General features: G+C 36.0%; 1 protein-coding gene across 1 annotated transcript; it reads right to left on the bottom strand.

Annotated features, from left to right (window-relative positions):
* Window positions 1-424: 424 nt before the first annotated feature.
* On the bottom strand, window positions 425-2,914 carry LOC139315006 (protocadherin beta-16-like). The gene has a single exon (XM_070941030.1). The coding sequence runs from the start codon at window positions 2,912-2,914 to the stop codon at window positions 425-427; it is 2,490 nt and encodes an 829-aa protein (XP_070797131.1).
* Window positions 2,915-20,191: the final 17,277 nt, after the last annotated feature.

The raw sequence follows: 20,191 nt of genomic DNA, 5'->3' as shown, positions 1-20,191 counted from the left end.
CTCTCAAATAGCTTGGACCCATGCCATGAAGGGCTTTAAAGATGAATACCAATACCTTGAATTGGACCTGGAAGCAGACAGGCAGCCAATGCAGATTGCGGAGCAGTGGTATTACATGGTCATCCCTCAGACTCCAAGAATTGCCCGTGCCACCGCTCGCTGCACCAGCTGCAGCTTCCAAATTTGAAAAACATACTACATTGTTTCCTTCTTGGAGAATTGTATGATTTTCCTTTAAGGCAGTGTGTATTTTATAGCTTCTCAACTACCAAATTACATTTGGTACAATTAAAACACAGGATAAATACCCACATAGAAACTAAAATACATGGAAAACCAATACAAATTTCTCAATACATTACCCTAAACAAACTAGTTTTCTGGAAATTCACAGCAACGTCCATTAATACACAATATTTTATTTTTAGAAATTCATTATTTCTGGGTTACTCAAACCATATAATGTAATTACATTAATAATTATTCTTACCTGGGTTATATGTTCTCTTTCCTCCAATTGATTAGGAAGATTATGGCAATCATTATGAATCTGTGGATTCAGCAGAGTTTTTTGATGCTCCATAGTAAAAACAGGAAAGAAAGGCCTAAGGAATTTAAACTCACTGCTCAGAGACCCATCAGTTAAGCACACTTCATAGCTGTAGGCCTGGGAAGATGTCCCAGTATTAGGATCCACACACTTCTCTTGCAAATTTGGTCCCATCGGAAAATTCGATGCAGAATGAGAACTTCCTAAGAACTTCTTTTGCTTCTGAAACTTGGTTGCAATAAACACCATAACAGAAAGCAGAAAAATGGATGAGATGGCAACCAAACAGATAATCAAATACAGTGTCAGAGTATGATCTCCCTCCTGCAGGACTTCACCCTTAGGATTATCCATAATTTTTATGTAAGGATCAGAGAAGCCGTCCACTAGAAGAATTCTTAGGGTCACAGAGGCAGACTGAGGAGGATGCCCATTATCCCTAATTGCCACAATAAGAGTGTGTTTGAAACTGTCTCGGATGTTCACCGGCCTCATAGTTTTCACCTCCCCATTCTGAGTCCCAACAGTGAAGAGACTCGGATCTGTGGCCTTCAGCAACTGATAGGAAAGCCAAGAATTCTGCCCTGAATCTCTGTCCACTGCCACCACTTTGGTGACTAGGTAGCCTGTCTCTGCTCCCCTGGGAACCAGATCATTTGATGGAGAAGTGCTGTTCTGAAGGGGGCAGAGGATGAAGGGGGCATTGTCATTTTCATCCGTGATAAGAACTCGGACCATCGTTTCTGAGCTCAGGGGAGGTGAGCCCTTGTCTACAGCCCTCACCATCACCTGGAAATCTTGTATATCCTCATAATCTATAGATCGAATGGCATATAAATTCCCAGTTTCAGAGTTGATGGAGATGTAAGATGATGCAGGCTCTTCCCTGATCTTTCCAAACAAAAGAGAATAGGTTACTTTGGCATTCTGTTCTGTGTCCACATCTGCAGCATGGACTGATCCAATGAACAGTCCTGGAATGTTGTTTTCTCTTAAGTGCAAATTGTAGAAACCTCTTTCAAACATTGGAGGGTTATCATTGATGTCTGAAAGTTGAATGCTAATAACTGTGATTGAAGTGAGTCTGGGAGAACCTTGGTCGATGGCTGTGATGGTGATGTTATAACATGACATTTGTTCTCTGTCCAATGGCTGTTGAGTCACAAGCTGGTAATAATTGTTCTCAGTCAGTTTTAGAATAAAAGGCAGGTTTTTCTCAGTGCTGCAGGTAGTTCTGCCATTGTCTCCGGAGTCTTGATCTCTGATGCCAAAAAGTGCCACCAGTGTTTCTGGGGGAGAATTTTCTGGTAAAGGATTAGTGATGGATGATACAATTATTTGTGGAGCATTGTCATTCTCATCTTCAATGTCAACAAGAACTTTACAGTAAGCAGACAATCCTCCTCCATCTGTGGCTTTGATATTGAGTTGATATTTACTGTTTATTTCATAATCAATTTTCCCTACGAGTGTAATTTCCCCAGTATGATTGTTTAACCTGAATGATCGGAGTACATCTGCTGGTGCTTGGCTAAAAGTGTAAATGATGTGAGCGTTGGATCCAATGTCTTTGTCAGTGGCTTCAACTTTAGCAACCAATGAACCTGGATGACTATTTTCCATTAGCTGCACTTTATACCCTGTTTGTTCAAATTGGGGCACGTTATCATTGATATCCAGAATATCAATAATTATCTGTGCTGTTCCAGTTCTCCTTGGGATCCCTCCATCCACAGCTTCCAGAGTGAGAATAAACTGAGGGATCACCTCGCGGTCTAACGGTTTTGCCAAAAGCAGTTCTGAATATTTGCTGCCATCGTTTTGACTTTGTATGTCCAGCTTAAAATATTCGCTTGTGCTAAGTATATAGTTCTGGATAGCATTTTTTCCTTTGTCTAAATCGTGGGCTGTCTCCAAGGGGAAACGTGCATTTATGGGAGTCTGCTCAGGTATTTCAAAAAGGAATTGATTCTGAGAGAATATAGGGGAATTATCATTGACATCTTCTACCTGAACTTCAATTTTGAAGAATTGAAGAGGATTTTCCAGCAAAATTTCAGAGAATAGAGTGCAAGGATCACTCAGACCACACAAAGCTTCTCGGTCAATTTTATCCCTCAATATTATATTTCCAGAATGGGGATCCAGCTGGAAATCCTGCCTGGAACTCTTAGAAATCAACTGTGCTCTGCGAGCAGAAAGCTCCTTCACATCTACTTTCAAATCTTTTAGCACATTTGCTACTATTGATCCAGCTTTCTTCTCCTCAGGCACTGAATAGCGGAATGGTTCACACAACACACCAGAGCTACATAGAGAAATAAAGAATAAGACCACTTGCCTGCTAGGACGAGAGACTTCCATTTTCCCAGCCTCTTTCAGGGAAGGTCATGCATTCAATAAGATTCTTTGTAAAGCAATTCCTATAATTTCCTTCATAGTTGTGATCAGAATCCAATGGGAGTTATTTTTTGGTATTCATACTGGATACTTTCTTCGAAAATTTCTCAAGATTTAATTGAAAGCTGTTGCCTTTTGTTGTGAGATTCCTTTGTCTAATGACTGGATCATTCTGAAATAAATGAATCTCTCCTTTTACTGTTTGGTGCAATAGCACCACCTTGTGTGTAAAGTAAAATGTAGCACTGAATTTCTGAAACTCCTTTGAAAAGGGCATTTATTTAAAGTACAGAAAAGTGTGTGCATCTTTTCAAAAGAACAAAATGTTATACAATCTTGGTGTCTTTTGTCATATCAAAATAATATATTAATAGCTTTCAATTTAGAGAAAAAGGATTCCTCCCAAAATGTAAGAGCTATCATTTTTGGTATGGTTGTGATATGAATGTGTGTATAAGAATGTGTATAAAGTACTGTAAGTACAAGAATCCAGAGGAATATCACTTGTGTTTTTTATTTTTACTTGCACCTTTTCATGTCATATGTTTATAATGACCATGTAGGAAGGAAATTAAGCAGCCAGGAATCTAAATTAAAATGTCTCCATTTGCAGAGGTTGCCACTGCATTTGTTTGTTTCTTTTTTCTTATTACTTTCTAGAGGTTTTTTCCTCTCTTGTCTGTCTAATGTTTTGTTTTGGATTTTTAAAATATATTTGTAACAAATATGATGTAAACAGAAGAGAAGAACAGGAATGAACAATTGACTATCATGTTAGACCATCTTGGAAAAGGGATGCAGACTGTATTCTTATATATCATCTCTAAAAATTCAGACATTTTCAATGTATCTTTGAAGCTGAGGTGTAGACAGACAACAACCTGTGTCACATTCAAATTTCCAGAGGCATAGCTTTAATAAATTATCTAGCAAAGGTTACACCTTAATATGTAATGTTGTTTACCTTTCATGTCTTAGAGCTGACTTAATCAGCTGCATGAAGTATAGGTTTTTTTAAATATAATAATAAGCTGACTGTGTGATGAACCATAATAATAACAATTGCAAGGGGCAATTTTCCTTGGAACAGCTTACATTGTGCAATGAAATTGTTAACACCATTGAACAACATCTGCCTATCCCAGCTCCTTGGGAGGGACACAATAGGTGAATAAAAGTGTCAAATCCAGTTTGATCCAGTTGATTGTGAGATGCACTAACATGTTTGTTACTGCACTGATTCTCCTGTCAACTATAGTGAAAAGGTCAGGCCATAGTTATCAAACATCCAAAATATCTGCCAGACTATCACATCTCCTTTACATGGATATATGAATCTGTATGGAAAAGCGCTATCTGAAATAGAATCATTGTTCAATTATGTCCATATATAAGGTCAAGACATTGCAATAGAATTTGGGCTCAACCAATGTTCCACTCTCACCACCAACAGGGGGAAAATGGTGAAAACCATTTTAATTCCATAGGGAATTAAGATGCCCTATGGAAACTGCATTAAGAGTCTGGAGGAAGACGATCAGTACAAATACCTGGGCATCCTTCAAGCTGAACATCTTTCAAGCACACCAAAGTTAAGAAGAAGATCAGAAATGAATACATCATGAACGTGAAAAAGATTTTAAAGTCCAAATTCAGTAGAGAAAATGACATCAAGGAAATTAACACCTGGGCAATCCCAATCATTAGATTCACCTGGGCAATCCCAATCATTAGATTGAATAATGGATTCAACTCAAGCAGAACTCAAGCCTTGGCTAGGAAGACCAGAAAAATAATGACAATGACTTAAGCCAGAATTAAGAAGACAGCAACGGACAGCCAATAACATTTCTGCAAAGAAGCTGAAGAAACAGTGGACCACCTAGTTAGCTGCTGCAAGAATATCACACAGATTGATTACAAATAACAGCATGACAAAGTAGCAGCAACAACGGCATGACAAAGTAGCAACAATGCTACTTTGCAGAGCTGCAAGAATACTGTTGGCCTGCAAGCAAGAACTGGTGGGATCATAAAATGGAGAAAATAATAGAAAATGAAGAAGCTAAAGTGCCCTGAGACTTTAGAATTCAAACAGTACCTGCCACATAACATCCGAGACTTAATAATTGTTGTTAAGAAAGACCAAAAACAACAACACCTGGATAGTGGATGTGGCAATACCTGAAGACAGCAGAATACAAGAGAAAGAACTGCAGAAGATAACAAAATACAAAAACCTGCAAATAGAAATAGAACAACTGTGGCAAAAGAAAGCAAAGGTAGTACCAATAGTAATAGGCAACTTGGTTGCAATCCCAAAATAGTTGGAGCATCACTTGAAAACCATGGGCATTGAAAAAAATCACCATTAGTCAATTGCAAAAGGCAGCTTTACATCCTGCAATGATACTTTTAACATCATTAAACATCAACATCTACCAGATCTTTCAGAAGGATTTAATAGGTGGATATAAATGCCAAACTCAATCTAAACATCTGGCTGATTGTGCAACCAATCAATATTAATATGATCCTTCAATTTTAGGCAATGTTATTAGGTGGTTCCAGTTTTTACTGATGCTTCTGATATCCAGGAACTACAAAATCTTTATTCAGTCTGTTACACCATTATAGTTTTTACTAGGCAAATCTGCCTTGGACTTTCAGATAAACTTAGGGCTGTGATATCAAGCAGGTAATAAATAAATGGAACCTTTCCCAAAACAAGATAGATATATTTCTGAAAAATGTATGGCCAATACAACTTAGCAATTCATTGTTTGCCCATCCTCTATTCCTACTTCCAAATACAGCTACTTTTTGTGTTTGTGTGAGCAAATATTAAACAAATCAAAAATGTATCCTCAATCATGGGTAGGAATTGAATCTGGGCCTCTTATTTATTAAAAAAACAAAATAAATAAATACTCTCTGACACTGAACTGCTCTGGTCCTTCTCAAACTTGGTACTAACCATGTACACTTACAAACTGCATGCTATTTTCCCCAAATCCAGGCTGGCAGTGCGGAAGTTGGATTAAACATCCTTGGGAGTTGAATGTAGAGACACAAGAGTGATGAAAAGTTGTGCCTTCCAAGATGGCATGCACTGTTCCAAAGGACTAAGGTTAATGTATACCGGGTTTTACATAGTTTCTCAAACTGGATTGCAACTCAGAGAAATTTAAAGAAATGTAGAGGGCAACCTTGTCTTGACAAAATGATAATACTATCAACATTTGCTCTGGGTTGTTAGAATTAACCAAAAGATTCTGATAGAAAATACAGCCATTTGTCCTTTAAACTAAGCAGTGAGTAAAAATACAAGCTGCAGAATAAAAGCTCACCAAGAAAAACTTCTTCCCATCTCTCAGTCTAGGGAAAGTTCCAGGCAGACTGCCAAGAACCACTTAGCAAGATGATACATTGTTGCAATAAAGAAAACCACAGGAATGCAGCTAGAGGCAGCACCTTTGCTTTCAGCTAAAGCAATCAGTATTGACAGGATTAACACAAGAAAGCTAAGGTAATCAGTATTGACAGGATTACGAAAATAGCCACATCCAAACTCACTGGCTTTACATCTCCATCCCCTTCCAGTGGCTAGGATTAACCTCTTCCTCCCTGAATGACCACGCCCAAAGAAATTATCCCATCAAAAGGCACACCATCAGACCCCAGAAAGAGCATGAGCATAGTGAGGCCTGGGGAGAGGGTACAAGGGTGTGTGAGTGTTTGGCAAGGTGCAACGTGACTGCAGAGAGGCTGGGGGAATGCATGCGGCTGGGTAAGATTTACCTGAGCAGTTTGCAACCCTGCCTGTCAGGTTCTCCATTGAAACTGCTTGTGGGAAACCTGTACCGAAGGTTGCAAATTGTGGCCACATGATCATGGGATGTAGGGCCATCCTATGTGTTAGCTGGCTGCCAAGTGAATCTCAAAATCTAGAAAGAGTATAACAACTCCAATAATTGCTTCACTGGTCAGCTGGCTGGCTCGGAACCCACTGCTGATGTCACTGTCTTCCTAAAATAAACTTCTTTCCAGCAGCTTGCTTCCTTGTCTATTTGTTCTCAAGCGCTGACAGCTTCATCCCAGCTGGAGGGACGAATCTTGGAAAGTTTTTTTTAAAAAAAGTTTTTTATTTTTATTTTTTATCAACATATTCAAATGTACATTTTTTTATTCATCAGTAATCATTATTCAATCCTCTTATTCTTTAATTTCCATTTGTTAATTATTTGTTTGGGCCTGCTCTCCTACCATCTCTTTTTTTTATTTTAATACAACCTTTCCTTCTTCTTCTCTCTCCTCTTCTTTCTGCTTCCCACTTTCTTCATTCCTCCTCTCCTTCCCTTTTCTACTTCCTCTCCTCTTTCCCCTTTCCTCTCTTCTTCCTCCCTATCTTACCCTCTCTCCTCCTCTTTTTTCCCCTTCTTTCTTCCCCTCCTTTTCCCATTCTTCTTTTCTTCTCTTCTCATCTTCCAACTCTCCTCCTTTCCCCTTTTCCACTTTTCCAATTTAGTCTGAGATGATATTCAAGCAACCCCGATTTCTAATCACATATATCTTCATTTCAAATTTCTTTTCCATTTTATAATTATATCTCTTCTTACATTCCTGTACATTATTAATCAATACATGTATCATCTGGGTATAACATTCTTGTGCCTCCATATCATCATTTCTCAATATATACATTTATCTTTCTTTTTTCATTTAATTCTAATATAGTACACCTTACTTATCCCAAAATTCTTATCTCTGCCATGGTTATTGTCTATACTCACTTTCTATCCATTGATAAAATTTTCCCCATATGTTGTAATACTCTGATTTTTCTTTCCCTTTAATTGCCAATGTCAACCTATTCATTTCTGCACAGTCCAATATTTTCTTAATTACCTCTCCCTTTGTAGGAATTTTTTCTGTTTTCCAGTTTTGTGCAAATACAATTCTCGCCGCCGTTATTACATGTATTATCAGATATATGTGTTCTTTACTATATTTCTCTGAAAGAATACCTAACAGGAACAATTCTGGTTTTAAGTCAATATGTTGTTCTGTCATTTTCTCTAGCCATATTCTAATCTTTGTCCAATAAATTTCTCGCTTCTGGACATGTCCACCACATATGATAATATGATCCCAGCACCTGATGGCATTTCCAACATTTAGCTGATTTATCTTTAAACATTTTTGCTAATCTTTCTGGTGGCATGTGCCATCTATAAAACATTTTATACAAGTTCTCTTTGTATGCTGTGGCCATTGTTAATTTACAATTTCTTTTCCATAGTTGCTGCCATTTATCTAATTCAATCAAATATCCAAATTTTTTTGCCCATGCTATCATTGTTTCTTTGACTTGTTCTTCTTCTAACTTCACTTCCAGTAAATAATTATACAGTTTCCTAATCACTTTTCCTCAGTTCCTGTGAATTTCTCATCTAATACTGTCATTTCCAAGTAAAAACCGTATAACTTTGCATCTTTTTCATATCTCGATTGTATTTGCAGCTGAGTATACCATTCCATTTCAATCCCTTGTTTGTCTAATTCTTGTTTTGTTTTCAATTCCCCTTTGCTGATAACATATCTTTATATCTTATAATATTTCTCATGTTAATAAGATTTGAATGCACAAATGCTTCCATTGTTGAAAGCCATATTGGTATTTTCAAATAATGTTTCTCTCTAATTTTTTCCCATACTAATAATAATGCATTTCTCACATAGTGCCTTTGAAAATAGCTATGCATCTTGTTCTTCCCATACCATAAAAAAGCATGCCAACCCAGTTGTAGATCATGCCCCTCTAAAGTTAATAATCTTGTGTTTCTCAACACAATCCATTCTTTTATCCAAGATAGTGCTGCTGCTTGATAATATAGTTCCCAGTTTGATAATCCAAATCCCCCTCTTAATCTTGCATCTTGTAGCATTTTCATATTAATTCTTGCTTTTTTCCCCTGCCATATAAATTTCAATGTCATTTTATTCAAGTTTTCAAAATATTTCTTTTCCAATTTTATTGGTATTGTCTGAAATAAGAACAGCAATCTAGGTAATATATTCATTTTAATTACTACTATTCTTCCCATTAGTGAAAGTTGCAATTTTCCCCATTTTCCCAAATCCTTTTCGATTTGCCCTTTTAACTTATAAGTTATCTTCTTTAATCGTTGCACACTTTGCTGTTAGTTGTATTCCCAAATATCTTACATTTTTGGTAATTTGAATATCTAATTTCTCCATTATTTCTCTTTTCTCCTTCTCTGTAATGTTTTTCACCAATATCTTTGTTTTATCTTTATTAATTTTCAGTCCTGCCACTTCTCCATATTCCTCTATTTGTTCTATCAGTTTTTTATTCCTCTAGAATAAATACTAAATCATCGGCAAATGCTTGTAGTTTATATTCTTCTTTCTTAATCCATGTCCCTTTTATCTTCTCATTTTGTCTTATATTTCTATTTAACACTTCTAATATCAACACAAATAATAATGATGATAGAGGACATCCTTGTCTTGTTCCTTTCATAATATCTACTTTTTCCGTCATATCTCCATTTATTATTATTTTTGCAAATTGTTTATTATAGATCGTCTCAATCATTTTTATAAATCTTCCCCCGAAGTCCATAATCTGTAATTGTTTTGTCATAAATTTCCAATTCACATTATCAAAAGCTTTTTGTGCATCTAAAAACATCAATGCCATTTGTTTTCCTGGGTGTCTTTCATAGTATTCTAAAATGTTCAAAATTGTTCTGCCCCAGCTACGGGTCCCAAGAAATGTAGCACACACACACAGCTCCAAAAACTCCGTTTAATACAAACAGACCCCTTTCAAAATGCAGGCTTTAACCACAAATGTCCTTATCAGCCTGCTATGAATTACAAAGATTAAACAAAGTCCAACAAGGGTTGGCAATCAGCCCAGAAACCAAGTTGTAACAAAAAACTCACTCTCAAAATGCTCTGCGTAGGATCAAATGTTGTTTCCAGCAACGTTTGCTATCTGTGTGCGAACTTAAATAGGCTAAGGGAGTGGCCAATTAACCCCAAGCCTTACTCTCAAGGAGACCTCCTCCTGAGTAGCCACTCCTGCCTTTTGGCAGCCCTGCGTGCTCGAGCATTGAGAAGAGGCTCCTCCACTTCACTCTCTTCACTTGAAGGAGCCTCTGGAGGTTTTGAAGGCCCTGGCCGAGTCTCTGCCTCTGGCATCACATCCTCTTCAGCCTCCTCACTGTCCGACTCGAGCGCCAGCTGCACAGGCTGCTGGCGCGACACCACACCAGCCTCCTCGTCATCGGGATCAGTCACAATCCGCGCAGGCCGCTGGCAGGCCACAACAAAAATTATTCTCATATTATGTCTAATTTGTCTTTTTGGTAAAAAAAACCATTTTGATCTATATGTACAAAATCATTTAACAATCTCTTCAGTCTATTCGCCATTATTGATGCAAATATTTTATAGTCTACATTTACCAAAGAGATCGGCCTATAGTTTTTAGTTTGTTGTAGATCTGTATCCTCTTTCGGTATGAGAGTAATATACGCCTCCCTCCACGAATCAGGTATTTCTGCATTTATTAAAAGATAATTAAACACTTCCAGCATTACATTACTCAGCACATCCTGAAAAGTTTTATACAATTCTACTGGTAATCCATCTGGACCTGGTGTTTTGCCATTCTTCTGTCTTTTGATGCTCTCTATCACTTCCATCATTGTTATTCTTCCCTCTAAGACCTCCTTATATTCTTCTGGTATTTTTGGTAGATTAGACTTTTCTAAGTATTGTATAATCTTCTCTTCTGATACTATCTCTTGCTCATAGAGTTTCTTATAGTCTTTCTGTACCACTTTTTTCTTTTCCTCATTTCAGTAACATGTCTGTCCTCTCTCATCTATTAGTTGATTAATTGATTTTTTCTCCTTCTCCTTTTTCATTTTGTATGCCAACCATCTACCTGGTTTATTAGCATTTTCAAAAAAGTTTTGTTTGGACATCTTTATTTGATAGGTCAAGTTTTCTTTTTCAATTAAATTCATTTCATGATTTTTTCAAATCCATTTCATTTTTATTCCTCCTATTTTGCGTATTTTTTTTGTAATTCCATCTCTAATTCTTTGAATTCTTCTTCCAATTTTCTCTGTATTTGTCTTTTCTTTTTATTTCTTTTTTCCAAATAGGTCATTGCCAGTCCTCGAATATATGCTTTAACTATATCCCACACATTTTGCAGTAAGGTGTCTTCTTTTCTGTTTTCTTTAAAAAAGAAACCTAATTCTTTCTCTACAGATTGTTGAAACTCTTTTTCATTTAATATTGTTTGATTCAATGTCCATCTTAGTCTCTTTCTTTGTCCCTTCCATATGGTTATAATTGGATTGTGGTCTGCCCAAATACTTGTTTCAATGCTTAGTACATTTGCTAGTAAATCAGTTGACATCCACATCATGTCTATTCTGGACCATGATTTGTGTCTGTTTGAATAAAAAGTATATTGTTTTTCTTTCAAATGTCTTTCTCTCCAAACATCTTTGATACCTATTTCCTCTATCATTGTGAAGAAGGCTTTTGGGAGCATTTTTCTAGGTTTCTTATTAACTTTTGTCATTTTATAGTCCCAATCTGTTTCCTTTATCACGTTGAAGTCTCCCATTATACATATATTGTCATATTCAAATTCTATTATTTTCCTGTGCAATTTCCAATAAAATTTTTCTTTTTTTTTTTATTGAAAAAGTTTTTCAAATACAAATTTTCCCCCTTTTTCCCCCCTCCTCCCTAACCCCCCCTCCCCCTCCCCTCCCCCTGTGGCTTCTTCATAAAACCCAAATTCATAACAGATTATATAATACTTTACCATCCCCTTACTCCATCCCCATATGCTGACCCTTTCTTTCTAATAATATTATCATATCCCCCTTATACTATAACATTATATAATAACTCCTAATTTAGCATAATAATATTATTATATCTCCCAGTTTAGCAATTTCTGCTCATAATCTACCCTTTTTCTACCCCCATACATATATCTCTTAAATCAAATCTTTTATGTATATTAATATAACATTTCAAAGCAACCTTCCTCTATAAAACTAAATAATAAATCCTAATTTAACATTTATTCAATTCATAGTCTACCCATTTCCTTCACCCCCATCGTTATATCTCTTAACTCAAATCTTTTACATATATTCATATCTAAACATAATATCCCTTTTCTTAAACTAAACAATCAATAAACTAACCTGTCTCCACCCACTTTCCTACAAGACTACCATACTTAATAATTCGTAATATCTTTATTCTTCTGCCCACACCATTAAAAAATATTCCCTTATGTAAATAAAATCTTCTTAAAAAAGACTTTAAGCTTGTAATCCATATAATATCTTCTGTAATGTCTTTCAGCTGGATTGTAAACTCCATCACCCATGTTAGGGTAACATCACATCCTAATTCCAACAGTATGTTCGGTATCTTCAATTACCATCTGCCCCCATCAATAGCAAATATCTTCATAAAAAAAAAAAAAAACTACCCGAGTGACTTTATATTTGTATTCCATATAGTGTCTATAGAGGTGTCTTTTATCCAAATTATTAATTCCAACCACCGTAATAGGGTAACAGCCAGATCATCTGCGTGCCCCAATTCCATAACTCTCTCTCCTTGTAGCTCAGCATAAACGTAGTATATTTATCAAAGAGTCCCAAAAAAAAAAAAAAAAGATAGTTCCAATCATTTCAGTTTAAGGCCCTTTTCACATCCCAAAAGTACAGCATTGCAGAAGTCTGTCACTCTCCTCAGGATAATATAAACCAATACTTCGACTCAACTATCTTTTCATATATTCCATCATCTCTTAAATAACTGGCATTACACTGTTGTTTGGTTTAAAAGTTTTTGTTTTTGTGTGACCTGCTTCTTCTTTTCTTGACTTTTTGTGGGTTAGATCTCCATCCTGATTTCCTTTCTATAAATTGTATATCAACTGTTTGGTTTTCATGCTGATCTATAACTTGATTTTGTTGGTTTTGCTTTTGTGGCTTAAATCTCCATTCTGGTTCTATGAGTTTTATATCAACTGATTGATTTCCATGCTGGTCTGTAACTTGATAAGTCATCACTTTAGAATCCAGAACCGCCTCTCTTGTATTTATAAATAGTCCAGCTGAGACCTCTGAAGGAGAATCCAGAAGCGGCTCATCTACGGGGACCTCTGTAACTTGTTGTTTTTCCATTACTTCCACCTCCTTTTGCTTATCTTGAATTTCTATCTCTTGTTGATTTTGCTTTTGGAAAACCTTGTAGTTGGACTTCCGACGGCGACCTCAGCACGTTAGGGACAAAAGGGACGGCGCTCCATTCCTGAGTCTCTAACAATCCCACATCTGGAGCCGAAATAGGCGCTATCGATCTCGGAGGGATTGATAGTTTAAAGGGGAACGTCTTAGGACCTCGGAGGAGACCGCAACTCCCTCGAAGGTACAAGACAAACCCTTAATCCAGAGTGAGGAAAAACCAGCCTTTTGAGACTGGCCGGAGGCGCTGACAACTCCGTGAGTGGGAAATGAAGATTGAAAAAAGAAAAGAAGTCATCAACAGAGGACTTTAACCTAAAAAAAAAAAAACCCAAAAAGCATTTGATGAAGAAGCAGACGCTGGTGGCAGAGATACCGGGAAAAGACATTAGACAAGCGGCGGCAGAAAAGATCGAGTGGATTGGAGCCATTTTGAACAGATATGACAGCGCAAAAACTTTGAACAGCCGAGAGAAAAGAGAGAGCGACAAGAATTGCGGAGGATTTAACTCTGATATAACCGGATTTTATTGGGGTGGACTGGATCGAGAGGACTAAACTGAGAATAAGAATAAGAACAGATCTTGCGAGATTGAAGGAAATAAAGAGAGAGTGAGGAGACTGGTGTGCCGGAGATTGGAAGGAGGATTGAAGGAAATAAAGAGAGAGTGAGGAGAGCGGTGTGCCGGAGATCGGAAGGAGGATTCTGGACAGATTTCTAAAAACTGATTGCATTGGACTCTATTGGTTTTGGCCGGGCAGATTGGACTGAATTGGAAAACCGAGTGTGAAATAGACTGAAGGAGAGTGTGGACATTGCATTGACAGAGACGAAACAAACTTTGATATAACGTATTTTGAGCGGACTTTTAGAAGCTACCAATATTTTCGCCATTTCCACTGGCACTCTTCTAAAAAACTGGGATATATAACGATCTAACCGTTAAATATTGAACTATTTAACTATTGAACCACTGAAACAACTGGTGAACAAACGGACAATATAGCTATTAATCTTATCATAATATACTAGAACGCAATAGAATTGAAAAGAATATTTAATAATTTAGTAGTTTTTCTTTCTTCTTTTTTCTGTTTGTGACTATATAAGAATAAGTTGATTATAACAATAACAAGTTGATCATTCAAACAACTATAGAGTACTACATGTGTGATAAATATTGATTGAAAGCTAATTAATTTAAACAATTTAATACAGTTATAACAATTAAGATAATTAGCAATATAAATTGATATAAATTGATTTTAGAATTACTACAAATACTGCTAGTGAAATAGATCTTTTAACTTAATTAAAAGAATTAATTAATTCAATTAATTTAAGAATAAGGTAATTTATGAATTGCTAGAAACGTGCCCTTTCCCCGCTGTTTTCCCCATTTCTACCTTCCCTCCCCCTGCTTTTCTCTTCTTTCTATATATATTATTATTATATTGCTGATTGCTGATTAGAAGTATTTCCACTAATATTAATTCCAACAATAACATTTATTTAAGCCATTAACATAAAATAGGCAATACATAATTATATGAAATTGTGGACAAGTCTAACACGTACAATAGACATGGCTACTTCAAGTATATCAACTACCATTAAAACAACCAAAAAGGTACCCCAAACTCAAACACTACTAGTGGCCTCCCCAGTACAGCAAAAGACGGGAGAAGAAAAGACCAATACTATCATAGGCATGCAGAATATACAGGCTGCCCTCGCAATGATACAAGAGGGAATGAAAAGGATGGAAGATAAGATGACGCTAAATCACGATGAAACTAGAAAAAACCATGAACAATTGTGACTGGATGTAGGGGAAATTAAAGATGACATAAGAAACATAGATGAGAAGATAGTGAAAATCCAGCAAAATATCATAGAAAATGAACAGAGAATACATAAAGTGGAGGAAAAAACAGAAGCTACAGCCTCGAGGCTGGAGAGGATGGAGAACCAACAAACGATGAAGAGCCAAGACACCGAAGATGCACTCACGTTTCTTGAAATGGAAAAGGCATCCTTCTTCCTTAGATTCCAAAATATAGAAGAACAGAGAGATGAAGACCTGGGCGAGACTATGATTGAAATACTGGCAAAGGCAACACACAAAGATAAGGATGAAATTAGAAATGGAATTGATGAAATTTACAGAGCCTTTACAAATTATGCAAGGAGAAATAAACTCCCCAAAGAAGTCCATATTAGGTTTACAAAAAAAACAATGAGAGAAGAAATATATAGAAGAATGAGAGAGGAGACAGTCATGTACAAAGGGAGGGAAGTTCTAACATTGAAACAAGTACCGAGAAGAGCCAGAGACAGGAGAAGAGACTACAATTTCTTAAGTAGACAACTGAATAAACTCAAGATAAAATTTAGATGGCTCATACCGGAAGGCCTACTTATTTCATGGGAAGGAAGGAAAATCAGAATAGATACAATAGAAAAAGCTCAAGACTTTATGGACCAATATCTAGGAAATGAAGGAGAACAGGAAAGCAGAGATAGTAGAGAAGAACATAACCCAAGTGACCAAGAGACACAAATGACAAACAAGGAAGACAAAGAACAAAAGAAGGGAAGGTTGGAGAAGGAGGAAACAGCGGGGATCTCACAAAGAGTTACAAGAAACACAACAAAGCTCAAAATAACAGACAAATAAACACTAGCGGAAATGGAAGAAGAAATAAAGCTCATTTCCATAAATATAAATGGTTTAAACTCACCAAGCAAAAGACATCAAATGTTTACAAGGTTGCAAAAATTAGAGGCAGACATAATTACATTACAAGAAGTACATATAAGAAAACAACAGAAAAAACTACTTGAAAATAAAAAATTAGGAGTAATATATACATCTTTAGGAGATTGCAAAAAAAGGGGAGTGGTAACATATATTAGAGACCATATAAGATCTAAACTGATTTACACTGATAAAGAAGGCCGAGTCTTAATGGTAGAACTAAAATTGGAAATAAAAACAATATTGTTAGTAGCTATTTATGCTCCAAATGGAAACCAATTAGATTTTTACAAAAAATTACATGACGAACTAAAGGAGTTGGACTACGAAAATGTATGCATTGTCGGCGACTTTAATGCGATAGTAAACTTACGAGAAGATTACCACAGCACTAGGAAGAATAAAATTAAAAGGAAGACATTGCCACAAACATTCAAAGATTTAGTACAAGAAATGAGCCTACACGACACCTGGCGAGAACTAAATACCAAAACAAAACAATATACATATTTCTCGGGCCCACATCAATCGTGGTCCAGGCTGGATATGGCTTGGATGACACCTCAACTAAGCAAAGAAACACACGAAGTAGAAATTATGTCTAGTATATGGGCCGATCACAATCCTATTAAAATAGTCTGGAAAGGTTTCCAAAAACAGAAGAGATGGAAAATGGACACAAGTATAATAAAAGAAAAAGAATATCAGCAAATGATAGAAAAGGAAATCAAGATATTTCTACAAATAAATACAAAAGACACAACATCATTACAAAACCTATGGGATACCACAAAAGCCTATATTAGAGGCCTAACTATTGCATATATGGCAAGAAAGAAAAAGGAGAAACAAAGAATTAGAAATGAATTATTGGAAGAAATTAAGACAGAGGAACTTAAATTACAACAACAGCCCAACAACTCGAGTGTGCTACAAAAGCTAAATTTGGCCAAACATAAACTGAATCTAACCACAAAAACCGAATTGGCACAGAAAATAAGAATGGTAAAACAAAATAATTTTGAACATGCTAACAAAACTGGACACTGGTTAGCATATAAGCTAAAAAAGCAAACAGAAAAAAGAATTATACACCAACTCCAAGACGAATCAGGAACTCTTTACCACACACATCTGGAGAAGAAAAACATAGCCAAAAATTTTTTTCAAAAACTTTATCACCAGGAAGAGGTCCCGGAAGACCAAATCAAAAAATACCTCCAAAAAACCAATCTCATGCACTTCACAGAAGATCACAGAGAGATGTTAAACCGGCCCATAACAATGCTGGAACTAATGGAAGCCCGCAAAAAACAAAAGAACAATAAGACTCCAGGACTGGATGGAATTCCTACTGAATTCTATAAACTTTGTCAACAATCGATAGACCAAATACTGTTACAAGTTTTTAACGAAGCACTACTGATAGCAGAAATTCCAAAATCTTGGACAGAAACTATTATTACATTAATACACAAAGAAGACTCAGATCCGACGCAAATTAAAAATTACAGACCAATTTCATTACTCAATGTGGACTATAAGCTATTCATGTCAATACTAGCTCAGAGACTCAAAGCAATAATACATAACTATATACATCCAGACCAAAACGGTTTCATACCTAAAAGACAAATAAAGAATAATTTGAGAATGATTATAGATATTCTGGAATATTATGATCAGAAGATAGACAGAGAAATGGCCATAATCTCCCTTGATGCCCAGAAGGCCTTCGACAATTTGAATTGGTCCTTTTTCATAAAACAACTTGAACTAATGAACTGTGGAGAGAAATTACATAACCTGATTAAAAAAATTTATTCCCAACAAACAGCAAAAATCTCAATAAACGGTGACATGACACAAATTTTGGATATTCAGAAAGGAGTACGACAAGGATGTCCCATGTCACCGCTAATATTTATAATAGCATTGGAGGTATTATTAAACGAAATAAGGAACGAGGAAGAAATCAAAGGACTCAAGATCCGGGGAGAGGAGTACAAATTGCTCGCCTTTGCAGACGATGTAATTTTCAACTTGGAAAACCCAAGACGATCTGGACCCAGACTGATGTCGATGATAGAACAATACGGGGAAGTTGCAGGCCTCAAAATAAACAAACAAAAAACAAAAATAATGACGAAAAATATGACCCAGACTCAGAGATTGGAATTAGAAGAAGAATTAGGAATCCAATTAGTAAAGAAGATAAAATATTTAGGTATTTGGCTGACGGCGAAAGCAACCACGATCAAAGAAGACAATTACACGAAATTACTAAAAGAAATTTAAAAAGACCTGGAAATCTGGAACAGGCTACAGTTGTCATTGATGGGCAGAATCAGTTCAATTAAAATGAATATATTACCGAGGGTACTATATCTATACCAGGTAGTACCATTACATCCAGGAAGGGACTTCTTCAAAAATCTCAACAAAATTAAGATTAAAGCGCTACAAGACACACGAGACAGAGGAGGCCTCGCAGTACCAGACTGGGAGCTATATTATAAAGCAGCCGGATTGACCTGGATCAAAGAATGGATGAGATTAGATGACAAAAGAATGTTATATCTAGAAGGCTTTGATCTCATACGAGGATGGCACGCGTTCCTATGGGATGGACCAGACAAACAACACATGTACTTCCAAAGACACATAATTTGGGCCTCACTCTTCAAGATTTGGCAGGGAATTAAGAAAACCTATTATACTAAAATACCAAAATGGTGGTCCCCGATGGAGGCATTGATATTTCCAAATACCCTTGAAATCGGAAAAATTATGAGATACCAAGATTTACTGAATCATGAAGGAGAACTTACTCCAAGACATCAACTCCAAAATGGCGATATAAATATTGATTGGTGGCACTATACTCAAATATACTCAAGATACAAGGCAGATAAAATCAAATATGGAATTGCAAAAGATCTGAACGAACTGGACAGAATTTTATTAGGAGCAGACCAGAAAATGATTACTAAAACATATAACTACCTTTTGAGAGACAAATTAATAGAAGAAACAGTTAAACATAATATGACAATGTGGGCCAGGGACATAGGACATAATATTCAATTGGCTGACTGGGAGAAATTATGGAAGCAGAACATTAAAATGACAAGAACCACATCTTACAAGGAGAACCTCATTAAAATGTTTTATAGATGGCACTTACCACCAGCCCGACTTGCCAAAATACACCCAAACACTTCGGCGTTGTGTTGGAAATGTAAATCAAAAAAGGGGACATATTATCACACTTGGTGGAAATGTAGGAAAGCCCAACACTATTGGCAAGATATAAAAAATATTATTGAAGAAATAACGAACATTCAAATAGAAAACAGTCCAGAATTTTTTCTATTTGGCATGATAACGGCACAACATCTTAAGGAAACGAAATATCTCATCATACATATCTTGACAGCAGCAAGACTACTGTTCGCGCAAAACTGGAAATCAGACCAACTCCCATCCAAAGACAAAATCGTTGCAAAGATAACAGAGTGTGCTGAAATGGACAGATTGACGCTGGAACTCCAGGAAAAGGAAGAAAGCGAATACTATCTTGTATGGCACCAATGGTATCAATGGCTGGAAAGGAAAATCAGCAAAAATGTAGAGGACAGAAATTAGGGTAAAGACTTTCAAAAGGAGATGAACCCATAAGAAATGTAAATTTGTAGTGAAAAGTTATAACATTGGAATTAGACATTTAATAATTACTCTTTATTAAACTATATAAGCTCAATAACATATATTCTGTTGATGACAAAAGCGTAAATGTAAAATGTTAGGTGGGTTTGTAGGTGGTGGGTTTTTTGTTTGTCTTTGTATTGTATTGTATTGTATTGTATTGTATTGTATTGTATTGTATTGTATTGTATTGTCTTTATATCTGTGTTTATATTTAATAATAATAATAAATATATATATATATATATAAAAAGGAAAACCTTGTAGTAAAATTCTTCCGCTTTTTCAACAGTATTTAGCTGATATCTTTCTCCTTGATATCTCAATATTATACCAACTGGAACGTCCCACCTGAATGAGATATTTTGTTTCTTTAGCTCAGTCACCAAAAATACAAATTTCTTTCTATCTTTTAGAATCTTAGGCGGAAACTCTTTATA

Source organism: Pituophis catenifer, unplaced genomic scaffold, assembly GCF_029215685.1.
Source record: "Pituophis catenifer annectens isolate HBS135680 unplaced genomic scaffold, rPitCat1.0.hap2 SCAF_3, whole genome shotgun sequence".
Taxonomy (NCBI): Eukaryota; Metazoa; Chordata; class Lepidosauria; order Squamata; family Colubridae; genus Pituophis; species Pituophis catenifer.
This window is presented reverse-complemented; position numbering and strand designations above follow the sequence as displayed.

Excerpts from the sequence above, each read along its gene's own strand:
- LOC139315006 (XM_070941030.1), bottom strand. The coding sequence starts at position 2,914 with ATGGAAGTCTCTCGTCCTAGCAGGCAAGTGGTCTTATTCTTTATTTCT.